Source organism: Ciconia boyciana, chromosome 1 (genome assembly GCF_034638445.1).
Source record: "Ciconia boyciana chromosome 1, ASM3463844v1, whole genome shotgun sequence".
In the NCBI taxonomy this organism is placed as follows: Eukaryota; Metazoa; Chordata; class Aves; order Ciconiiformes; family Ciconiidae; genus Ciconia; species Ciconia boyciana.
This window is the reverse complement of record NC_132934.1, coordinates 194,063,477-194,087,624: the sequence shown is the minus strand read 5'-3', so window position 1 is coordinate 194,087,624 and position 24,148 is coordinate 194,063,477. Positions and strand designations below refer to the sequence as shown.

At 34.6% G+C, this 24,148-nt stretch overlaps 1 protein-coding gene across 4 annotated transcripts in view; it reads left to right on the top strand.

The window, feature by feature from the left end:
• Positions 1-24,148, top strand: part of NBEA (neurobeachin) — a 522,877-nt gene that overhangs the window by 85,080 nt on the left and 413,649 nt on the right. For all 4 annotated transcript variants that reach the window (XM_072854755.1, XM_072854781.1, XM_072854766.1 and 1 more), the window contains exons 2-5: positions 10,378-10,609; positions 17,100-17,200; positions 17,452-17,547; positions 21,350-21,471. In XM_072854755.1, coding sequence (XP_072710856.1) covers positions 10,378-10,609; positions 17,100-17,200; positions 17,452-17,547; positions 21,350-21,471 — 551 coding nt within the window. The remainder of the gene's footprint in view (positions 1-10,377; positions 10,610-17,099; positions 17,201-17,451; positions 17,548-21,349; positions 21,472-24,148) is intronic.

The window sequence follows — 24,148 nt, the reverse complement described above, 5'->3', positions numbered from 1 at the left end:
TACTTAGAAAAGGTCTGGCTTTGTCAAGTATGTGTTTAAAAAAGCAGGGGAGAGAAAGAGTTGAAATTTTCTCTTAGAAAACTATAAAGTCAAACTGTTAACTCTAAGTTACGCAGACTTGTGGTGTATCTGAGTGTACCTGATACTTGTCTCAGTAAATAATATGTATACTTGACTGCAGTTGATCTACCATTGTTTTCGATGCTTTAGTTTAATGCACATTTGCATTAATATTGGTATGCAGAATATGGTATAGCAGTGTACCCATAATTCTAATTTTATCGTGTTCTCAACATACCTCTCTACAATATTTTTCTCTTGATTTGACTTTTAGAGCTGTGCCCCATTCCGAAGAGCAGTCCTGTGACTTTTTTTTCATTGAAACATCTTTGGTATTTTATTTATTGAATTTCTGTTTGATATTTATATTATCAGAAGAGCAAGTTAATAAAACTCAGCTAATCTGACCTGGATGATTACGTGTTATATATGTTACCACAATTCTAATGTACTGCAGTACTACAGCATTCCTACTATGACAAATATGGTTCAAACCATGTCTTGATGTTGTGCTCTTTTTAAACTAAATAATAGACTGTCATGTCTGTCCATCAGGGTTTGGGGTTTTTTTTACCATGAAGCTTCAGCCAAAGAATTTAAACACCTCATCGTGATAAAAAATCAGATGCTAATCAGGACTCAGTACATGGGACAGGTTTTCTGAACAGCACAATAAAATGATTTTTTTCCCTTTCTTGCATCAAAGCAGCTTATAATTTTGATACTAAGAATCGATGAAGAGAGTCTGGAACAATATCTCAAGACTCATGTAACTCAGTTTAAATACACAGAAACCTTTGTTTCTTAGGTGCACTTCCTTTAAGGGTGTTTCTTTGGGACAGCTTGCTGAAGTGACTTAATGTTACCATTGCCATTACTTAAGCATTACCATTATCGTTAGATAAGTAGTGCCAACTGCTATTTTGCAGGGCTTATCAAATGAGCAAACATTTCTTCTAGGACTTGGGGAGTACTGGAATCGTAAGACTGGACTGAACGGGTCTTGACAGACATACACCTCGTGTCTGTTACTATATGTAATTACGCATTCTAACATGTGCTTGTTTTCTTTGGACAACCCTCCAAAGATGAACGTTCATACCCTCTTTAAGCAATGTATTAATTAGGGCTGCATTGTGCCAGCTTTGCCATGTGAAACTGCAGGATGATTGTTTAGGTAATTATAGTATTTTTTTAAATAAAGCATTAATAGTGCCTAATAAACCTGTGTATAATTTTTTTCCAACAAAGGCACTTTCAGTTTGACAATTGCTAGCTTTGTCTTTTCAGTGCAGAAAATCTTACTGCTGGAGCCAGCGATGTTATTTAGAACCGTCCTCCCAGAGGTTAAAGGAAAGTAGACAGTTCTCCTAATAATTTTTACTGTCTCTTCCTGGTTTATGTCCCAAGAAGGCTAATGTCCTGAGGCAGGTAACAATGACAACAGGAGGACATTGGTGAGTACAAAGTTAATCTTCATTGCTTATAGAGCCTTTGTTCTTTCACAACATATGTTATCTTCCAAGCATTTCAAATACATTTTTAATGTTTCTCTTGATGCTTGGAAAAAAGGTCTGAAATCTAAAAAAAGAGGAAAAACTGTAGGTATTATCAAAACTATTGACTTATAGAAATGACTGTAGGATGGGGAAGGGCATGATAAAATGCTTTCCCTGTATAATAGTGGTGTAACATGCAGGCTTGTTTGAAATGGGGCATAAACATGCTTTATAGTGTATTCAGCACATCTGGGTTTTAATGTTCTGAGACAAACATTGAAGTGTGATGTTTTTGGAAGAACTCAGCAGTCCATGCTCAAGGTGAGTTGGGCTCATACCCTTAAGCAAAGTTTGCAGTATCAGATTATGGTTTGATACTGTGTAATTTACAGCTTTTCCCTTCGGCACTTTGTTAAGACCACTTATACAAGATTCATTAGATTTTACTGAGTTGAGCAGTGCTGCTCAGTGTGCAAAACTGTGTGAAGTAAATTTGAGGGCAGAAGCCTAACGTTTTAAACCATGGTGAGTTGATCCCAGCCAGCAAATGAGCACCCACTACCTTACCTGCTCCCACCCCCCCCACCCCTGCCAGCGCAATGGGGGAGAGAATCAGAAGAGCAAAAGCAAGAAAAACCTCATGGGTTGAGATAAAGGCAGTTTAATAAGTGTGTGTGGGGAACGAGTGATGCAGAAGCAATCAATTGCCACCTCCCGTTAGCAGACTGATGCCCAGCCAGTCTTTGTACAACCTATAGTTTGGAAAGACTACCCCACAGTGTTCTTGTTGAGCATGATGGTGTGGAATATCCCTGTGGTCAGTCGGGGTCAGCTGTCCTGGCTGTGTCCCCTCCCAACCTGTTGCCCACCCCAGCCTGCTCTCTGGGAGGGCAGGGTGAGAAACAGGCAGCCCAGGCACTGTGTAAGCACCGCTCAGCAGTAGCTGAAACATTGGTGTGTTATCAATCAGCACTGTTTTAGTCACAAACATAAAGCACAGCACCATATGGGCTTCCATGAAGAAAATTAACTCCATTGCAGCCAGGGGCAGTACACAAACCTAGAGGAATGCCCTTCTCCCCCAAAAGGAAATATAAGAAATTAAAGGTAAATCTTTCACTGAAATATTTTTAAGCTTCCATAATAACAAGCTCGTGCTTGAAAGTACCAAAAGTGAAGGTGAACTTGTTACTTCATATTTTCTCAGCAGGTATAAAGGACACTTAAATTATTTTCTTTTCTCAGAATACTTTAAAATTGTCAATAAACTTATTAGGTAGCATTCCCATAGTGGCACACTGCTGTGTGTGTACTATACGTTATTCAGGATAAAAATATTTTTGAAGCTAAAATGAATGCAGGCTCCTTTAAAGAGGGTACAGTAATGTGGAGAATTACATGCTGTTGTAGTGATTCACGTGAGAATCAGTCTTTTTAGTGCTGTCATTTGGTTATAAACCATACTGTGAGCACGCTGAGTAAGATTAATCTGACATAACTTTAGATGTGCCTGTCTGAACTAGTTGTCCTTTTATAGTCAGTGAAAAGTACTACATTCCCAGGGAAAGATTTATTTCATCCTAATGTTGCATCTAAAACCAGTGAGGTGAATCACTTCCCAGAAGCACCTTTTACTTTCCATTGATGGTAAAGAGAATTTTGAAAATTATCCCAGATACATATACCTGTAATTCGGATCTCTAAAGAACTCCATTCAGCAATTAAGCATTTAAAAAATTTTTAAAAAGGAATACGTATCAGTTATGGAAAATATCAGCTTTAAGATTTTGTTACTTGTGTTTTTCTCTGTAGTCATATTGATATATTTAGGTTAACAAGTACATGTGATCAGCACACATATTGGTCACTGAAAAGTTTAATTTATTTCATTTAGCATTCTAAACACTTTTACCTAAAGAAATCTTCATTCATACAGCTGAAGAAGAATATTCCTAAAAACCTTAATTAATTTTTTAGAAATGTAATGGTTTAGTTAATGACCAGAAAATAGTAACTTGTTTTTTTCTGCCTGGGTCCACCACTGCTTTTGTCAGACTACTGTGTTTTAATGCTTGAATTGGAGCCCTGTCTTTATAAAAGAAGCAGTAGCAGTCTGATTCCACGTATTTTGAACTCTCACTGGTGATTAGGAAATCAATTCAACGTTGTTTTGTAGAAAAGATGTTCCAGTTTGAACAAGAATTATTCTTGAGTGTTATGTGATGGCCTTTGTTATCAAGAGTAAAAAGTTTACTAATTTTATCTTTAAAACAACTAATGGATTTGGGATTTTAGGAGATTCTCATTCCTATCCAAGCTGGTTATTTCCAGCTCTTTCCCTGTGGAAATTTGTGCCAAATGCCAAGTCAGCTGTTTTGCAATTCCTAAAAAGATATATGAACATCAGGGAGAGGAAGACAATAATTTTGTTTCCAAACTGCTTACCTCCTATACTGACAAGGCAGGATTGTTTATTCTAATCGTATGTGTATATATTTTAACATAAAGTGGTTCTTGCAAACTAGTCCAAAACAGATGAGAATGGTTGTCACGTTGACTGTGATATGCCCTCATTTATGCTTGGCTTTAGGAAAGGTAGAGCAAGTGTGACAGTAGTTAATTAGGAGAGGGAAGGAAAGAGTGCCTTGGTGCAAATCTGACCTGGATGTTGTTAGAGCTGTAGTAATCACACCATTGTAATAATTGAGGTTTTCAGTGGCACTGTCTGGCTAGTATTCTAGAATTTATATTCTTGATTTTTGTTGAAATAAATGCAGATAGGAATCAAACTTGAAGCAAACTGGAAAGAAGTGCTTCTTTGATGGCAATGAACAGCAAATGAGAGATTTAGATGTTTGAAGACTTTGATTTATTAGTTCTAATATACTTTTTTTGATAAAGACAAATACATAAAATACAAGCCTATTTATGTCGATGGGGAAAAAATTCTTACAATGAAGAGCTTTGGTTTTGTTGTATATAAGTACAATCAAATTTCACTTTATGCTGGATAAATGTAAAACTGAAAAAATATCTTTGCCTGCCCAAAAGTGGTGACAGATTAAATACAAGACAAGAAGTAGTAGATGGTTATAGATAATACCTTTTTCTCCTTGTATGCATCCTTGTAATTAAGATGACATTTGAAGAAACCAAAAACTCTGCAAAAAATGTATTCTTAATAATTAAAAGTAAGTTTCAGTTGTACAGGTTAGTAATTCTTAAGACTGAGAATGAGACAAGGAGTAGAGAAATATGTGTAAAATGTTAAAAGTAAACAGAAATGTCCAGTTTAGGTAACATGAAACTTCTTCCAAAGTATGAGTGCAGAACATGGAAAAATAGACTATTCTGAGAAATTTTTGATACTTTATCTATTTAACATGAAAGTAATTGCAAAGAAAATAGTTTTATTTGATCTCCCTGTAGTTTAGATTTTCACATTTTATTGCTGTTACTGTGTATTTGCATTATTGTGTCATTCTTTCTTTGGCAGAATGCACTTATGTTTTTAATTTAACCAGAAAAATACCAAATGCCTCTAAAATATCTTTTTGCATCTCATGCACTTCTTAAGATCCTTATGCTTGCCAGTTGTTTGGGTTTTTTAAATCACAGATGAAATTGTGTTGAAAAATCTTCATGTCTTCAGGGTTTTTTTATAAAATCCTCCTAGAATAAGTTCTGACCTCTGCTTTCTTTGAATTTTTCACCATTCAGTACCATTATCATCCTGATGTTCCATTTGTTTATTTCTTCTAAGATTGACTACCAACTTTCCTTTCCTTCTCTGTTCATTTGATGGATTTTCAAGTTGAGAAGCCATCTGTTATTGGAGAAAAGAAGACTGAGGGGTGACCTCATTGGTCTCTACAGCTTCCTGAGGAGGGGAAGTGGAGAGGGAGGTGCTGATCTCTTCTCCCTGCTATCCAGTGATAGGATGCGTGAGAATGGTTCAAAGCTGTGTCGAGGCAGGTTCAGACTTGACATTAAGAAGCATTTCTTTACCGAGAGGGTGGTCAAACACTGGAACAGGCTTCCTGGAGAGGTGATCAATGGCCCAAACCTGTCAGTGTTTAAGAGGCATTTGGACAATGCCCTTAATAACATGCTTTAACTTTTTGTCAGCCCTGAAGTGGTCAGGCAGTTGGACTAGATGATCATTGTAGGTCCCTATCAACTGTAACTATTCTATTCTATTCTAATCTAATCTATTCTATTCTCTCTTCATTTCAATCCATTCTTCAGAACTTAATTTGAAGAATCTGATTCTGAATAATTCTGATTTTCACAAGTAAACAATTTAATTCTACATGTTCAGTAGCACATATTTTATTCTATTTCAAGAACTGAACTGAATATACTCAGGCATATGTAGACAACTTCTCTGTTTTGGGGGAGTATTTCATCTCTGTTCTAGATCAAAAGGGCATAAAAGACCAGCCTAAGTTCTGCATAGACATGGCAGCTTAGAAAGAAACACTTTTACTGCATAGCATAATGAATGGCAGAAGCTTACTGAGGAATGGCCACAGTATTCAGAAAAATAGAGATTCTGAGTAGTGCAGCTGCTTTGGAGGATGGTGGTGTAGGTTGAGATAGGTTCTTGGAGCAAGGAGTGTCAACCTGTCATTGTAAACAACCTCAGGATAGGGAAGATAGCCTAATTTGCTAATTTTGAACTGCCAGTTCAGTACTTCTTCAGGAGGAGTTATGTTTGTTGGCCATATTTATCTGACTTGGAACCTTGATCTGAACATTAGTTTGCTGCTTCATTTCTTACAGCTGTGCTGTGAAAGATGCAGAATAGTTAAAAAGTGGTACATGAGCTTGACAAAGTACAAGCAATAATTCAAGATACTTAATCACAGTGAAAGCATGGTCTTTACTGAATATTAAATGTTCACTTGAAGAATGCAAATTAAGACTGAGTGTTTGACATAAGAAAAAAGATTGCGTATGAGATCTATGATATGGAAAGAGCACTGATTTATGGTACGGTATACTGGCTCCTGTAAGGATTTCTGTCTTAGTGTTCATATTGTACTCTAGCTGAAATTTGTCTTGCTACAGAACTCTTCAACGTGTTATATTAAAAATAAGTTACTTTATGGCGGTATGATTTAACTTTTTTTGTGTGGTGTTGCATCCAGAATTGTACCCAAGTTATAAAATTGCAAATTCATTATGAATTTTTACAGTTGCCTACTAACAGTTTTTAATGTGGCTTAGTTATTTAAGGTAGTACACACAGGGACTCAAAGATCTTTTTTCTGGCTGATAATAGCAGATTTGAGAGCCTGTCATTTTGTACATACGGGTAAAACTATAATAATGTGCTATTATTTTGCATTTACTAACTTTGAACTCTCATATGTTGTTGCCTGGCCACTTGATAGCAGACAAATCTTTGCAGCTCTCACTAGCTGGTGTTTTTTAACTGTATTTAATAATTTTTGGCTCTTCAGCAAACTTTGTCCTTTCATTAGTATCTGCACTTGTTAACAGCTCATTATTGCTGTGGTTCTCCACTGATAACCTCCCTCTGTTGTGAAGACTGACTGGTTATTCCTCTTTACCCACTGTCTTTAGCTTGGGAAAGGCAGGTGTAGAAATGTTGTTAGAGAATGCTTTTTTTTTTGAGGTGAATGTTCCACTTCTTTTCTTGGCTGAATTATATTTTATTTTTCACGTTTTAAAGCAGAAATGGTTGCTTTGTATTACTTCTTGAACACAATTTAACCATGGTCATTTATTTCTGTATACTCACTTCATTTTTGTTTAGATTTTCTTTGTCTTCTTAGACTTCTTTTTATCATGACTCTTAATATTTTTAATTTATGTTGATTTAGGATGACTACTTTAAATAAGTAACCCTCCCCCCTACCTTCTTAAATTTTTGCCATCAATATTAATTAGCTCATTAATTTGTTTCCTTTATTGAGGAAGTTGATTTTAATGATAATTATGATCATTGTTAGTGGCTGAAATATGCTTAAACTGCAGTTAAGGGCAAATCAGGTACGTTTTAATGTTCTCTGTGGTGAAATAAGCAGTCACTGTGACGGACTATAAATCTCTTGCTGCCAAATGGGCAAGTTAAATAATTGTAATACCTACTGGATAGTCCATAGCCCAGGAGAAGATTCTCCATAAAACAAATTTTATTGGCATTCAGTGTATTTTTTGATGCAGATTTGCTGAGATGTTTTATATATACAGACAGCTTGTTTTTAATAGTACTGAAACATCCCATCACTTCAGACTGATACAGTGAGCTCTATTTCAATCTGTTTTAAATGTTACATATTAGTATATTAATTTACATTAGCAAGCAAATACAGTCCAAATTATTTTAGTCTGGTTTAACCATTCTATGTTAGTTTATTAATTTATATTAGCAAGAATTTTACAATGAATAGTGTTTGAGGAAAGGGGGAATCAGTCTGTATTGAACCTCTGCATTCCAACTGAGGTATTACTAGTTTTTTCCTTGTTTTTAGGTCCATCTGTTATCAAAACCAAATGGTGGGATTCATCTCACCTAGATTAGGCGTCTGAAAGTTGTATATCTAAATATTATTGTAGAATTGTTGAAGTTGGAAGGGATCTCTGGTGGTTCTCTGATCCAACCCTCTTGCACAAGCGGGGCCAACTAGAGCTGGTTGTCCAGGTCTATGTTCAGACGGCTTTTGAATGTATCCAAGGATGGAGGCTTCACAAATACGATTTCTCATCCTAGATGTCCTGCATGGAAAGAAATAGATAATTCCAGAAGGTGCTTCATTTCATCTTAGGATAAGCATCTAAGAGCGTTTAATTGAATGTCTTTTACAGGTGCCTGTTTTACCTCTGTGTGCTTTTAACATAATCTCAGAGAGGCTCATCCATGTGGAGACATACCTGAAAAGACAACAGCCCAGATTGCTGGTGAAGTGTGCACCAGTTACTGCTGTTTTCAGAATTAGAAACTCCACCTGGGTTTCTTGAAAAGTGTGGTGTTTTCCTCTGTAAAACTATTTCATGGTTCTAATGAACGACCATAGAAATACCCTGCTTCTAATTTTGACAGTTTTATTCCCTGCCCTTGGTACACATTATGTGTTTACCAAATATGCAAATATATGATATGCAGTCACAAGTTCTAAACTAAAATACTAATCATAATTAGGATAATAGTTTTATTTGAATGCAATTAAATGTCTCAGGGGAACTACGGAGGTAGTCAGTTTATATAGTTAGTATATTAGAAGCTTTTATGTTAGAAAATTATAAATTGGCTATTGGCAATTAATTGATAGAGAAAAAGTAATTTGTAAGTGGATGAAAAGTATAAATGAGGGTAGAAGCCAAAGCTAGTCCTTGCTTAGTTGTATTAATTCTGTCTGAAGATTGGGACTGAAAGAAGACTTTGGATATTTGGATAGGTTTAACCATCCAAAAAAAGTTTGCATAGTATTTCAGCTTGCTTCTTGCTTAGAGTTTAATTTGAAGGCAATATCAACTGCTTTTAAATAGTCTATGAAAGAGCCTTCTATTAAAAGTGATCATTGAAGTTATGCACTTATAAGTGATGAATTCTTTGAATATATTTAATTTAAAACATATTATTGCAATTTTAATTACAGAACTTCCTGAAACAAATAGAAAGAATGTCTTAAAACTATTTTAGAACTAATTTATTCTGTTCTTTTCCCTTTCTGAATTAGGTAATATATTTGCAGTTATTGAAATTTAACATTGGTGCTTTCAAAATTCTTCAAGATTACTAGGATAAAGTAGGATGCATAAGTCAGGCTTTGTTTCCTTCAAAATTGGAAGACCTATCTGCCATTAAAAGGGGATTATTTTTTTAAACTGTTTCATATTCAGTTCAGTAAGGTGTTCTGAGTTAATCTTTTTAAAGTTATGCAAGTGGCTGATTGAAATTGGTGAATTCTGTTCCTTAAGATATACTTGGTCTTGACTATATCTTTTGCAAATTTTTGCAAATTCTTTTTTTTTATTTATTTTCTTTTTTTCTCCTCCTAAAACGTGCCCAGTAGTAGTGCTGTTTAATTGGAGCTCAGGACATTGATAGCATTTTGCAAGTATCTGGGTAGGTAGGAGTCAGGCAATAATTTAATCAGTACTGCTTTTCATCTGAGTGCTTGTTCCTCACCCAATGCCGTCTCTCCCTTGCACCAGCAGCAGGTTTCTGTGGCCACACAATGAACTGGTCTGTGGTGTAATTAAGCAAGTTTTCCATGTTTGCTTTGGTCCAGAGCAGATCACTGATTCTTTTTCTGAGCATGACTGCATGCCTATTCGGGTGGTACAATGGACAGGGCAGTAAGGTCTTGCAAACACGTAACTAAGGGCAAATGTTGGCTTATCTCAGGAGAAAACATAGCTAAATTATTTTCAGTGTCTTTTTATTTCTGAGGAGGCAAATTTATCTTCAGAGAACTGTAAGAAAGCTTCAATTGTGTTTTAGCTTTTCAGGTTCTGCAGCTTCTGCATTACATCTCTCTGGGCCAGGCTACCATTTCAATTACTTTATAGGAAGGAATATTTCAAATATTTTTTTAATTTATTTTATGAAAGTGTTGTATGACAAAATTGAAGGTAATATTGTATTAGTGTGTATATTTTGTACAAGCTATGTTTTGCATAGCATGATTGCTTATTTGCTATCTTACGATCATAGCTGTGAGTTTCTCTATCAAAATTACCTCTCTCATCATGCAAAAATATTCAGTATTGGTCACAATGAAGGTAGGAAAGACACTAAACTATGTATTTCACATTGTAATACTGTTCTTGTTTTCCTTTGTAGCTGGTTGGTGGCGAATTTGATCTAGAGATGAACTTTATAATCCAGGATGCAGAGAGCATTACGTGCATGTCAGAGCTTTTGGAGCACTGTGATGTAACGTGCCAAGCAGAAATCTGGAGTATGTTCACAGCAATTCTACGTAAAAGTGTCCGTAATTTACAGACTAGCACGGAAGTTGGCTTAATTGAACAGGTACTGCTGAAGATGAGTACTGTGGACGACATGATTGCAGGTATAAATTGCCAAATGATAAAGTAATTATTGCATTCTTGAACTGTCAATGTTTTGTGATTATGGAAGGGTTTGGAATATCTTGGTTTTTACTTAAAGTGATATTTTGGTTAGAACTGCTATTAAGTCAGAAGTACTTTTTTTATCAATTTCAGAAAAATGACAAAGATATATCCTTAGTTTAAAATATATGTAGATATATTGTTTAAAATAATTGCCTGTTAATTCATCTGAGAAGATAATGCTATCTTAGTGATAAAAAAAAGCAATCTTGAACGTAATTAAGAACAGTACATGTTAGACTATTTACCTGTCAAGGTAATATTTTCAGTTTTAAGTGCATTGATAATTTTGAGTTATTCAGATGTTAGAATTGTTATTATGATCCACTTTAAATATAACCTACATCTGACAGCATATCAGAAATTATTCATAGCTTTGAATGCTGGACATTTGGGTCATATTAAACAATCATTTCATAATGTATAGCTGTGCTCCCTATAATATCTTTTCGGGTTTTATACCTGTGTTTTTTAATGTCCTATAATTTTTTACAGGATTAAAAAAATAGCATACTTTGTTTGCTTACTGAAAATAAGTGAAGTTGTTGCACAGCTAAGGTTTACAGAGTGTATTTGAAGGAGTTTATGTTATTCCATACTATGTCCTGTCAGTAGTAGGGTACAGATTGTAATCCTGAATTACTTGGTTAGAGGAGCAGGTTTGGTTGTCACATTTAAATATGACAGCAAAGAACTACATATGGTTAGTACTTATCTAGTCCTTATTTTTCTTGGGGACAAACTTAAGCCAAGCAGTTTCTTTCAACTCAGTGTGAAGGTAGTTCTTCATTTTTATAGTTTGGGACTGATAGTAGGATACTTAAATCATGAGGCATTTTTGAAAGACTGAAGAGGTTTGTCTTCCATAAATCTAAGATTTTAGTTGATCTGGTTCCTGGCACATATATAGGCTTTGTGGAACAGTAAACCAGCGAGGATTTCAGACCAGAAACAAGAGGAGGATAACAGCAGCATGAAAACTGGAGTATTCAGGAAAGTTTTTGTCCTTGGTCTTTTTCAGTACAAAGATGTCTGTAATATTAAGTATTTGAAAAAGCTACATTCTGTATTTCAAAGCAAGTCTTAACAAACACCTTATTGATTAGAAATGTATGCATAAATGCTAAAACCAGAAGTGTTATGCTAAATACTGTACTGCAAGATTCAGACTGAAGTATAACAGATCAGTAGGTTCACAAACCAATGATTTTCACCAAGCATGTCTTGTTTTGCAGGACTTGTAAATATGTCAGAATAGTATAAGGGCAAAGATACTGTTTTATTCGATGTTAAAAATAAGACAATAGTTGATGAAGACAAACATTTTTATTTTGAAGTTTTTCAGGGTTTCACTCATGGAAATAATGTGCTTACATCAGTAATCATACCAATAAAGCTTGTCCAATTTGAGCTCCCCTAAATAGTACTTCTGTATGTGGCATATATAACTGTGATGATGTCGCCATATAGAGAGAAATTTTAGAAAATGCTTAATTAATTGTAGAAGTCAGAAATCAAGAGTATAGAATCTGGCTTCCAGGAGCATTTGGGAATTGAAAAATCACTCTGAATTTACAACTATTAATATAAACCAGGGGTAGTACATTAATAAATAGTGGAGCCTCTACCCCATTAATCTTGTTCTGACAGTGGTCACACAGTACTTCAGAAAGAGACCTTCCACAGAAAAAACATCAGTAAGCTTGCTCTTCTGTATACTTAAATGGATGAAGAGAGCACATATTTAATTTAAAATCAAAACTGAAAATTGGAGTTCTGATGGCATTTTAGCTCTACAATGTGTGTCAAATTATCTGAATAGTCTTCTGTATATCATGAGCAAGGATTTAACAGAATCCCACTTTGTAAGGTCTTTCTCTGAGAACTGTAAATAGACGAGGATGTGGGGTTTTTGAGAATTTTTCTGATAAAGACATGGAAACTACCAAATTCATCATTTTGCTTTTATCTCTTGATTTCTGCAAGCACCTCACCACCCTTTTATAAATGGCAACAATGTCGGTAATAAGTCACAAGTAATGAATATGGTCATGTAATAACTAGTCATTGTAATGTAAATATGGTCATGTAATAACAGTCATTAATGGTAGGCATTTGATGACAAAATCAATGACAACTGATGCAGTGTCTGTGTTCCCTAATCTGCTATGCAGATGTTGAGGTCATAATTGACTCCAGATGACTGTAGAACTGCTTTGCCCCAAATATTTCGATGGACTTTCCAAACCCAGAGAATAAAGTAAGAAATTTTGTGGCAAAATGATTTTTAACATTCAGGGAGGACATTTTGAACAAGAGCTGTGTTAGTGCTTACTCCTAGGAAGTTAGTACCACTTTCTTCCCAAAACAGTTGCTAATACTCTGTCAGCCCAATGTTTTGCAATTGGCTTTCATCATCTGTGAAGGGTACATGTTTTCTGGTTTTTATTTGGTTTTTGGGGGAGTTGTTTTTTTGTTTTTAGGTCATCTCACTTGTCCCCTTTGTGAAACGCTGTGATTAGACCTAGATAAGATTTAAATAGACAAGACAGGCATCATCTCTGTTTTATGTTCTGACAGCATACTTTCAGGACCAGTCTAAGTCTGAAGCCACTCTTCTCTGGTTTTATGAAAGTAAGACAACAGCAAATAAACATGTACCCAATCTTTTGCAGTGAGAAGAACTTAGTCTGTCTGTTTAGATGAAGACTATCAGATTCATGAGGCTTCTCAGCACTTTAAATATCTCACTTATTGCGATTTTGCAGATTCTGTGGTCAAGAATAAAAGCTTAATCACCTTGAAAGTCTCAATTGCAATCCACATAGGATGATTGCCACTTGTGTTCCAATTTGCTTTCCAGAAGCATCACCTGTCAAAAGTCAGCTTTGTACTGTGATAATCTGTTATACTAGGATAGGGGATGGTCATTAATAGTTAAGGGGAAAAGATTACTAAAATATTTGCATAGGTGATTGTATTTTTTTTTTTTAACAGCTGCACAGGATCTTCCTTGAGGGATTCACTTTTTACAGTTCTCTATTTCCAGGTGATGAGTAGTGAAGCAGATCATCTGCTCTGAGAGACTCTTTGGGATAGTGTATCTGTAGTACCTTCACAGAAGTCTAGATGGTGGATGAGAAAGTAGCCTGAACTTGTACAGAGTGGATATGTCTCCCTTGAGCCCCATTTTATTTCCTGCAGTTCTGTTGTGATGCTATAGGTAACTGTTCTAAAATTGCTGGAACTGAATTCTTAAGCACTGAAACAGTTCCTAGTTTTTAAGCAAAAATGTTAGGTTTTGACTGCTCTGTCACTAATGGGCTGTTAACAAGCATTTCTCTTTCAACTGGTTCCATGAGAAAAACTGCAAAATTATCACATTCTCTATTGCCAACCTGTAGAAATTAATTTACTTCACCAACAGAGTTAAAATTCACAATTTCATGGCTGTCTGTTATTAAAATGTTAAGGAGGCATGAGGGTAGTTTTCCTGAAGTTGTGTTTCCAATGCTGTTTAATATGTCTTCAAAAGTTAATGCCATACCATTCATTTTGATATATGCTCATTGTTACTTGAAAGACAGGCAGGCTCTTTTACCATTTTATTCTTCTATTAAATGACTGAATTAAGCATTCCTTCAAGGTTTCTGGTTAATTTTTAGATCATGTATAAACTGCTTAGTATGAAAGTAGTCAGAAAGTGCCATTAATACAGATAAAATCTGTTGCATTCAGTGCATTTTAGAAATGCATTCAAAATGAGAAAGAGTGCCTGTTTTCTCCTTCCGGACTTAATATTATTTTACACAATCTTGTTTCTGAAATGAAATCATAGATACCATTTATATATGTTATTTTATTTAATATAAAAAAATGAAGTAAACATTTAAAAAATCCAGTTGTAGTATGTTTTGTGACCTTTGTCCATTTACAGATGAGTGGATTATTAAGATTTATAAACCAGATGTGTACAGACTCTTTTATATGAGATTTCTAATAAGAATGAATAAAGTTATGTAATAGACTACACTTCTTTTTAAGTCTTGTTATATTGAAACAAGAAACAAACGTCCTTTAGAGGTGTTTACAGCAATATTTTTAAGTAACATTAAGTGCTTCAATTTCCACAGATGTTCTTTGCTTTATCTTTACTTGTTACCTACTGGGCTTCAATCTTTCAGGTCTTTGTTTTACCCAGAGTTACATTGTTAGGGAGCTTACATTTATTTCTCTCCATCAATGTTTTATTCATTATTTATAAATATGTATTTCTAATGCCTGTGGGTTATCAACATCTTCAATAGAAATAAAATTTTCTGTGCCATAAGGTAGAACAGGGCTATAACAATGAAACAAAGCAGCACATGTTCAGTAATTTTTAAAACCTGCCAATCATTTCTGTGTTTGACTGTATTAATTTACACTTTTGTCATCTATGTTAGAAGATTTTTTTTTTTTAATGATGATTTTCACCAAACAACTTCGCTTCTACACAACACTTTTTCTCTGTAAAGGAAGCAAAATTTGAAGTAGCTTGATCTAAAAAGCAAGCTAAGACTACAAAATAAGAATTGGGAAATTCTCAGCCAAAGATTGGTGTTCACTTGTGCCGATTTCCCTTTCTGAGTTTTCAGGGTGTTATTGTTCTCAATTTCTGATCACTTATAATATGTGCAATCACTGCCAGTTTCACACTGCAGGCTGGAGACTGTACAGCAAAGGGGACAGATGCTTCTAGGTACTAGAGGAGGAGCCAAGTCATAGAATTCACCATCGTAAAAGACAAGAGGTTTTAGTTTTCTTAGCTTTATTTTGCTTTCCCTTAAGAAATTATGTCACAAATATAATGTGGCACTAATTTTAAAGGGAAGATTAAATAAACTCTTCCTTTAAAGAAAGGGAAAAAAAGTCTATATTTGAACATTAGGAATATATTCGGATCTTATGGTGCAGATGTCTGCAAGTTACAGTGTTTTTCTTTTGCCTTTCCTGACATGCAGTTTCACTAACTGAACAGCTTACTATGTCTCCTGTAAATTAAATATTTCATTCTTCACACATGCCTTTTGCTTACTGAGGACCAGAGGTTGATTTCATAATGGAAGAAGTTAAATAGATATTTTACTCAAAATATCTTAGTTTTTTTACTCAGTAAAAACCTAAGTTTTTTACTTAGTTTTTTTTACTAAGTAATAAACTTAGTTTTTTACTCAAAAACACATACGTAAGGATTTGCAGAGAGAAAATTTGTTTTAAAACAAATATCAATGCGAAATGTCCTTGAAAAGGATGGATGCTTTTTAAGACTACTCTTTGTCAGTACCTCTAAGAGTCATCCTTTCACTTATGAACAAGGAGAACATGTAGTCCTGCAAATAATATATAAGCTTATTCATGTGTTCTACAGCTTTCATCGGGGGAATTTTCTGATTGCTGAGCAGATTGAAAAAGTTTGTTAATGCTGATTCTATTGTGTCATAGCTTGTTTTGTTTTGGCAACTCTGTACTTCACTGCTTGATCTCTGAATTAAATTTCTTATGCCACATCTGTGAAGATAAGCAAATTGTTTTTCTTCCTGCTAGAGGAAGTAGTAATTCTTAATAATGCATTTTATTCCAGAAGAAAGTGTGGAGTATAAGGTGAGGTCCAGCATCCCACAAGCCAACAAATTCTTAAAATGAAATTCTGTGTTTTAAAATAAAGATCCAAGTACTAGCAGTAATTTTAAACCTCATATTCTCTGAACAGCAGGCTATGTAGTGCTATTACTTTAAAAGTTTATGGGTTTTGAGATGTTTTAATGAAAGCTGTATTACATAAATTTGTTAGCAATTTTGATCACTTCTTTTTATTGTGGTCTTTTATTGTTTTCTCACTATGATTTTTTTGAGTTCTTTTCTGGTTTTTTGTTTTGTTTTGTTTTGTTTCCCCCTGGCCTTTCATTCTGGTAAAAATTGGAAGCATTATCACTGTAGCAAAACTGTGGGAACCGTACAAATTCTCAGCATAATGTGCTGTGCTTAAGTTAAAAAATAATGTTAAGCATCTTTTAGGTCAGAAATTTTTGAAAAACACTAACTTCAGAGGAATGAGGAATCCCTTATCCCAAAAGTATGTAACAGAAAGGAGCAAGCAAGAAGTTCATAATGTATGATGAATGTTGTGAAATGGGGAGAATTAATTCTTCGTAAATTTAATAGATACTTTGTTCGAAGTGTGATGGAAAATCTAAACTGCATATGTAAATTTATTTCTGAAATAACTAAAACAATGAGAATATAAAATCCTTTGTAAAAGATTTAAGGCAACTAAGTTAGATTTTTAGAATTTGTGAATACACTTACTTTTAAAGGTATTAACTTTTTCAGCTTTTTTGTCAAACCAATGAAATTCAGAGTTCAGAATAACTTTATTTTCCTTTGAAGATCTCCTAGTTGATATGTTGGGGGTTCTTGCCAGCTACAGCATCACTGTCAAAGAGTTGAAGCTTTTGTTCAGCATGCTTCGAGGCGAAAATGGAATCTGGGTAAGCTGTGATCAGATAAAGCATTAAGTGTCATTCCATTAGAGCCTGAAGTTAACATAAATTGTCTCCTGGGACATATAAACTTGAATTTTTTTGTTTCATGTTGATTGAACATATGTTTATGAAGTATTTTTGCTAACTACTTTAGAGTTAATTTGCTGTGTTGTTTGAAAACCGTCCAGTTTCCGTTGTAGCCTAAAGAGTACAAAAATGGTTGTATTGACTTTTGTGCAATTTTCTTGTTTTCACAGCCAAGACATGCAGTTAAACTATTATCAGTCCTTAATCAGATGCCACAGAGACATGGGCCCGATACCTTTTTCAACTTCCCAGGCTGTAGTGCTGCAGTAAGTTTTCAACCAAAATACTACAACTTGAGGAACAAATAAACTGCTCCTCATTTGCATTTCCTCTCATTTGGTTTTGGAAATTCTTGAAAAGGAAACGAGAGGGGAAGTACATGGTTGAGTGGCATAGACCCTGCCTTCCATAGGTTTGCAAGGTAGTTGTAGTGTTGAGGATGGAATGTCAAATACCAGATTTTTCTCTGGGGAAGTGATCATAAAAGTGAAAACTGAAAATTCCAAAGAAGAGTATTATTTTATTTGAATAGTGTAACTGATATTATATAAAGCAGAGGCTTGAGGAAAATATAGGGATGAGCTTGTGCTTGTCTTCACAGTTTACAGTGACAGCTTAGTCACAAACTTTATTACATCTTTTTCTTTTTGTCTGAACTATATCAGCTGTTTCCTTTTCCTCAAGGCAGTGATTTAAATGCAGTCTTCTTTTGGCTTTACTTTTTGAGATGACTTACAACAATGAAATTGTATTCCTTTCTAAACCTTCTCAAATGGATATTCTCTCTTCCATTCAAAGCATGTATGTTCAGAAAAACCTACAAATAAATTCAAATATTGTATACAGATTTATAAGTACGATTATTAAGGTAGTATATACAAATGCTTAAAAATGAGAAATCCAGATTTGAGGTTCAGTTCCATTCTGGTATGGAATAGTATATGCTCATGGTAGAACTTGGAATCTTTTAAGGGGAAATAATCCTGGGATCCCTGTCTTTTCATGCCAGTGCAGGAAGGGTGGAAGGGCTTCTCTTGGGCTATTCTACTTGTATTTCCTCAATAGCACTGATAGTTTTCTTCAAGCATAAACCACCACCTCTTCTTTGTGAATACAGGTGTTGGCGTGGTAGATTACGTCAGGGAAATAAACTGGCTGAAAATCACTGTTTTTCACCTGGGTTATTTTTGACTAGATCACTTCCCTGATCTTGTTTGATATTCAGCTGCACAAACAGATGCGTCAGCAAAATGCATGGGGCGGATTGTGTAAGGAATTAATTACTGAGTTTTGAAAGAGAGAGCTTCATTTGCTACTGCTAAATTAAAACCACAGTTCACCTCTCCTAAAAGTACATGCAGCAGCAAGACAGCTGTTGCAGAATATGAATGTCTACAGTGACACATACTGCTTTGACATTTCTGGGCTTCAGAGGCAAACCCTGATGAAATGTCTCTTTTAAATTTAATTCTGTATTAGAGCTTCAAAAAAAGTTTTGCAGGGGAAGAATTTCAAATATTCCTCCCTGTCCAAAGAGATGCATCAGTTATTGGAAGTCATATTTAAAATTAAGTTCTCAGTACTGACAGTTTTAGAAGGGCATAAAGTTTCTTGTTTGAAATGCACAATAGGCATTTCTCTTTTCTTGGTTAGGATCTTGTTTCACATACCACTTATCATTGACTGTGCACCTGTAAATCAAGAAATAGGAGTTTCAAATTTACATTTCTTGAGTAGTGCATGTTGGATTACACTATGAAGTTCTGGAAAGGAGTCATCCTCTGAAGTGGACCAAGGGCAATTACTTATAAAAAGACCTCAGCAACGAAGCACTTCAACAGAAGAAAGAGAATGGATAGGACCTAGTTTACTAGCACTGAGTTCAGGTTTTCAGGTGTGATGCGCAGTGATGACATCAAACAGAGAAACAGCATGATATTTACCTGGCACGATAAATATCAGTTTGGCCCGCTTTAAAGTTGGGTGCATGCTTGTTGTATAACCAAGGCTTCAGTGGTAGTATGAAAGAACCAAGAGTCTGCTGAACCAGTCTGCTGATCTGCTGGTGACATCTGCTTCACTGTCCTAACTGAAGGGCTCTTCCCAGTACTGTGTTACATCTCTGCCAGTCTGTATAAGTAGCACATTAGTCACTCCATTAGGAGGACACCTTGTGATGGTCATAGTATTCCCTAGGTGTTGTTCCTGTTTAGCATCAAGCAGCAATTTTCCTGTTTCAGGCAGGGAACTCCCTCTAAGGAGGCAGGAGTGATACCCCAAAGGAGTTCCTTGAAATGTTTTGTACTGAGCAGTTGGTACCAGGCTAGTAGCAGAATTGGTGTTATTTCTTTTGTCTAGTCAAATACTAGCATAATCTGAGCACATTGCTATATCTAATTATAAAATTTATGGTGAGTTCCCTATCATTCTTAATTACCTATTTCTCTGCTCTTAAAACTCTTTCAGCAATTGCCTTGCATATAAAAATAATGAAAAGTCAGCCCCACTCTGTACCTTTTTTTTTAAGTACTTGACTACATTGGCGTAGAATCTTAGTGTGGTTATTGTAACTATTATCAAAAGACTCGTGTCCATTCCCATTGTAAGCAATAACTGAGTTTGCTACCATTCTTTGTAGTCTTCTGTATGAATCAGGACAGTACAAGATTTGACCACTCCTGAAAAAGTATTTCCAACTGTGACTCATAAGTATCACACAGAATCACAGAAGGGTTGAGTTTGGAAGGGATCTCTGGGGTCATCTCGACCAACTCCCATATGCTGAAGCAGGGCCACCTAGAGCAGGCTGCCCAGGACCGTATCCAGATGGCTTTTGAGCATCTCCAAGGATGGAGACTTCACAGCCTCTCTGGGCAACCTGTGCCAGTGCTCAGTCAGTATCACTGATAGCTTTGATAAGAACACAATACCATCACTGCAAGGATTAATTAACTAGTCTTTATTATTTTAAACTGTAGTAAGAGTTTAAATTATCTTACTGCAACTGAAAAGTATTGGTTAGATACACTTAGAAATAACATATTATTGTTATTTATAAAATTATTTTCTTCTGCTTTACATTCATATACAACTTATTTCGAGAAGTATTATTAAAGGCTATTATTCCATAACTACTTTTGTGTCAAATATTCTATATTTTGTCTGAAGGAAGGAGAAAGAATTTATTATAATTAGTGCCTACTACAGTAATCTCTAAGTTATTACAAACATTTAATTTCTTAAATTTTTTTAAATTACTTCATTTTGTGTATAGTTCTCATACTGAGGAGAAAAAATGTTTTATCTTTTAGTTGTATCATAGAAAACACTTACTTTGTAAGCGACCTCCAAAGTTCATCTTATCTGATTTCCTCCCTAAAGAGCGCCTAACTTCAAAGGTAGAGCAGGTATTCAGGGCCTTGCCCAGGGATAAAGAGTTCTCTGAAACCTCTTCATCAGTCAGCCTATAAAAATAAAATATTGAAAAGTCGAATTTCTTCCCAGGCCATGCCTTATTGTTAATGTATTTAACTGAGAATGGGGGTAAAATTTTTAGTATCTTACCTTGCTAAGTGTTCATAGGAAAAAAAACTGATAGTGCTCTTAAATCTCATAGAACAACCTTTTTTTATACTGCAGTTTTAACAGTGAATGTCTATTGTACTATCTGTTGATATTAATTTGCTCTTAATATTTAAGTCTATTGATGAGATGAATACTTACTGAAAGCTGAATTTATAGTTTAATTTCTGCAGAAGTAATTTTTCTATTTTTTTCTCTTAATATTGCCCATTCACAAATTTAATTTCATGTCCTCTATGGGTAGAATTTATGTAGTTAAAAATTAAAGTGTTTTAAAATAGATGGAAAACTAATGCATTTATTCAAAAGCACTATTTGAAGGGTTTTTTTTAATATTCTTCTTTAATATTTGAAAGTTAAAGCAGATCTGCAGATCTAGAATGACAGGATTTTAGAAAGGCATTACCTTTAATGATACTTCTCAAAAAATTCATTTTTTAACTTGCTGTTTCCTTTTTCTTTTTTAATTTTTTTTTTCACTTCTAGGCAATTGCATTGCCTCCTATTGCTAAGTGGCCTTATCAAAATGGGTTTACTCTTAACACCTGGTTTCGTATGGATCCGCTAAACAATATCAATGTAGATAAGGATAAACCCTATCTCTATTGGTAAGTAACTTATAACGCTGCAGTTACAGTTTGTTTTGGCTGCCTAATAAGAGTTAATCTTTCTCATTGTTTTTAGTTTCTGACATGCTTTCCCTCCCCCCAAATATCGGCAGATTTTAATGTCTGCTTACTGTATACATATTCTTACAAAGTCATCTGGCCTTTTTGCTTTGCAATTTATAAATCCATGGATGCAAGCCATGTGCCTTGTAGATAAACCTTAAAATCCAGTGTGGTGGTTTCTTTAGGAATTTTAAAATATATGGTTTCTTAGAGCTGTAAACTGGGAATGCTGTCATATTTTCTGTTTGCTGTTTGAGGTTCTCGGCTGATGTCAGTACTAAAAACCAAATCTGTTATAGTCAGAGCGCACTGTTTGTACATTAGCTAGAAGTAACAGAAAGTAGATCTGTGAATATGAAAATGGCTCACTGATTACCTGTTCCCAAAAATGTATGCTATATTTCATAACACATTAATTGCAGGAGAGACAATTTTAGTTTATTTAGGTTTGCTGCTGTGATAAAAATAGAAATAAGAGTTACATCCTTAATAAAGTCCTCTGATATTTAGAAATTATGCCATAATAGTAAAAATGTTTATTCTATTGCTCAATCATTAAAAGTTTTTTCACTTCAGAAATTAATTATATATCTGCTCAAGTCTGGTTGTCTTAGCTAAAGAAAAAAAGGACTGAGGAAAATAAGGAACCTTCTGTTGTGTCAGAACATGCTGGTATTTTCTTCAGCACTTCTTCGTTCTTTATATATTTGCTATTTAGTACGTTTACCTTTTCTCATATTCTTAAAGACTGTATATCAGCTGTGCACATAGGTGAGGGCTGGACATAGGCAAGATCTATCAAGTTTTATGAGCTCAGGAAAACAGGAGTAGCATAAGGCGGGAAGTAATCAAAAGTAATGTTTCTCACTTTGTAGTCATTCCAGGTAGTCTAAAGAGCAGAAGTTTTTAGTAGTCATCTGAGGAGAGGACCAGTAGATGTGGTCTCAGGAAGGTACTTGTACTATCAATACATAAAAATCTTACTATGCATTGTGCATTTACTTGGAAAACGAAAATAATTTATATTTTTTATGGAACAAATATCTGATTAAAAATAATTTAGGTTTATTTTGAAGAAAAAAATTAATAAATTTTCTCTAAATTACCATCTGGGATAATGCTTTTCCATGTGTCCGTTTTCTTCTAAGTGCTATAGTTATTTCACCATGGAGATTTTTTCAAGCTGTTGGCTATAGCTATGTTTATTAGTATGATTTATATTTTATTTATTTTGTCAGTCTGTCAAGGACAATAACAAATGCAATTATAGGATTGGACATGCATACAGGAATTTAACATGATCATTTGTTTCTCAGCCAGAATTTATGTTTCAGAATTGGCAACTTTAGGTGATGTATTTGATTTGAGAATTTGTTACTGCCTCAGAACAGGAAAACCATATTCCAAAGTTGCACAGCCCGTGATGTATGCTGCTTTTCTTAGGGTTAGTAGTGTAGAAAGATCTTCAGCCTGAGTGATGAGTATGATTCCCTCTGATTCCAATATAATGCAGAAGCAGCAATGGCATTAGGTTAGGATAACTTCAGATGTTTGATTATTTATTTTTTTACACATACTTTTTGCCGTGATATAGTTCTGATGTTTATTATGATGCGATTACAATTCTTATTGAATTCTAAGTTTTTCAAGCATGCTTTTTAACGTATTTTTTGCACTGAAATAGTTTAAAATCCTCTGTGTGTTAAGCTTTCCTGAATATTTATGGATACTTTATATTGGCCTGTGTCAGAGGGATTTTACTTCTGGTTCCATTTTTAAGTATATTTATTTAGACCTTTTCTCTAGCCTATATTCACTTTGCTACAAAGAAGTGGTATAGCTTAGAATAATTGCCACATACACTCAGACATCTGTCTTTAATAAACAGATTTTTCCTTCATTAGAGTGTTTGTTTTTGAACATGTCAATGAATAAACCCCACAAAGCTGCCCTTTGAGTTATTGAAGAAACTTGAATTTCTTCCTTTGAAAGAATTCTAGGTCTCACCTTTACATTATACTTTAAAGAATATTGTTTTAATTAACGTACTTCTTATTAGTTACAACCGTAACATTTCCATGTTTGCTTAAAAAATGTCCACTGACAGTCTGATTTACCTATAGTAAGTAACTTAATATCATATCTGATTATGAGATTGATTAGAGTCTAGCAGAGTAAGAAAACATTTTTTTTCTATGAGTTTATCTTTCCCCGTGGTTGATGTATGCTTTTCTTTGTTTTAATGTTTTTTCTGTTTTCATAACCCAGAACATACCAAAGTAACGTCTTCTATATTTTGTTGTTGCAGCTTGGAAACCTGGAAAGAAAGTATAGCCCCAAAACATATGGAGTTTCAATTCTCTTATTGTAGCGCATAAAGGATAACTTCTCTAGTAAGCATAGGTATTTTGCTGCATGCACAGACTCTTCAAGTAATCTTTGGGCATATCTGTGCTGAATGAATGACTCGTTATGTCATGCACACACTTGCATGCATGAATCTTTAATTATAGTTCAGTGTCTCACTTTCTTACGTTACCTCTTGCTATGGAATATATGTAAAAGGAGAGTATTTATCAAGAGTGGGAAATGAAACTTCTGTGACTAACAAGGT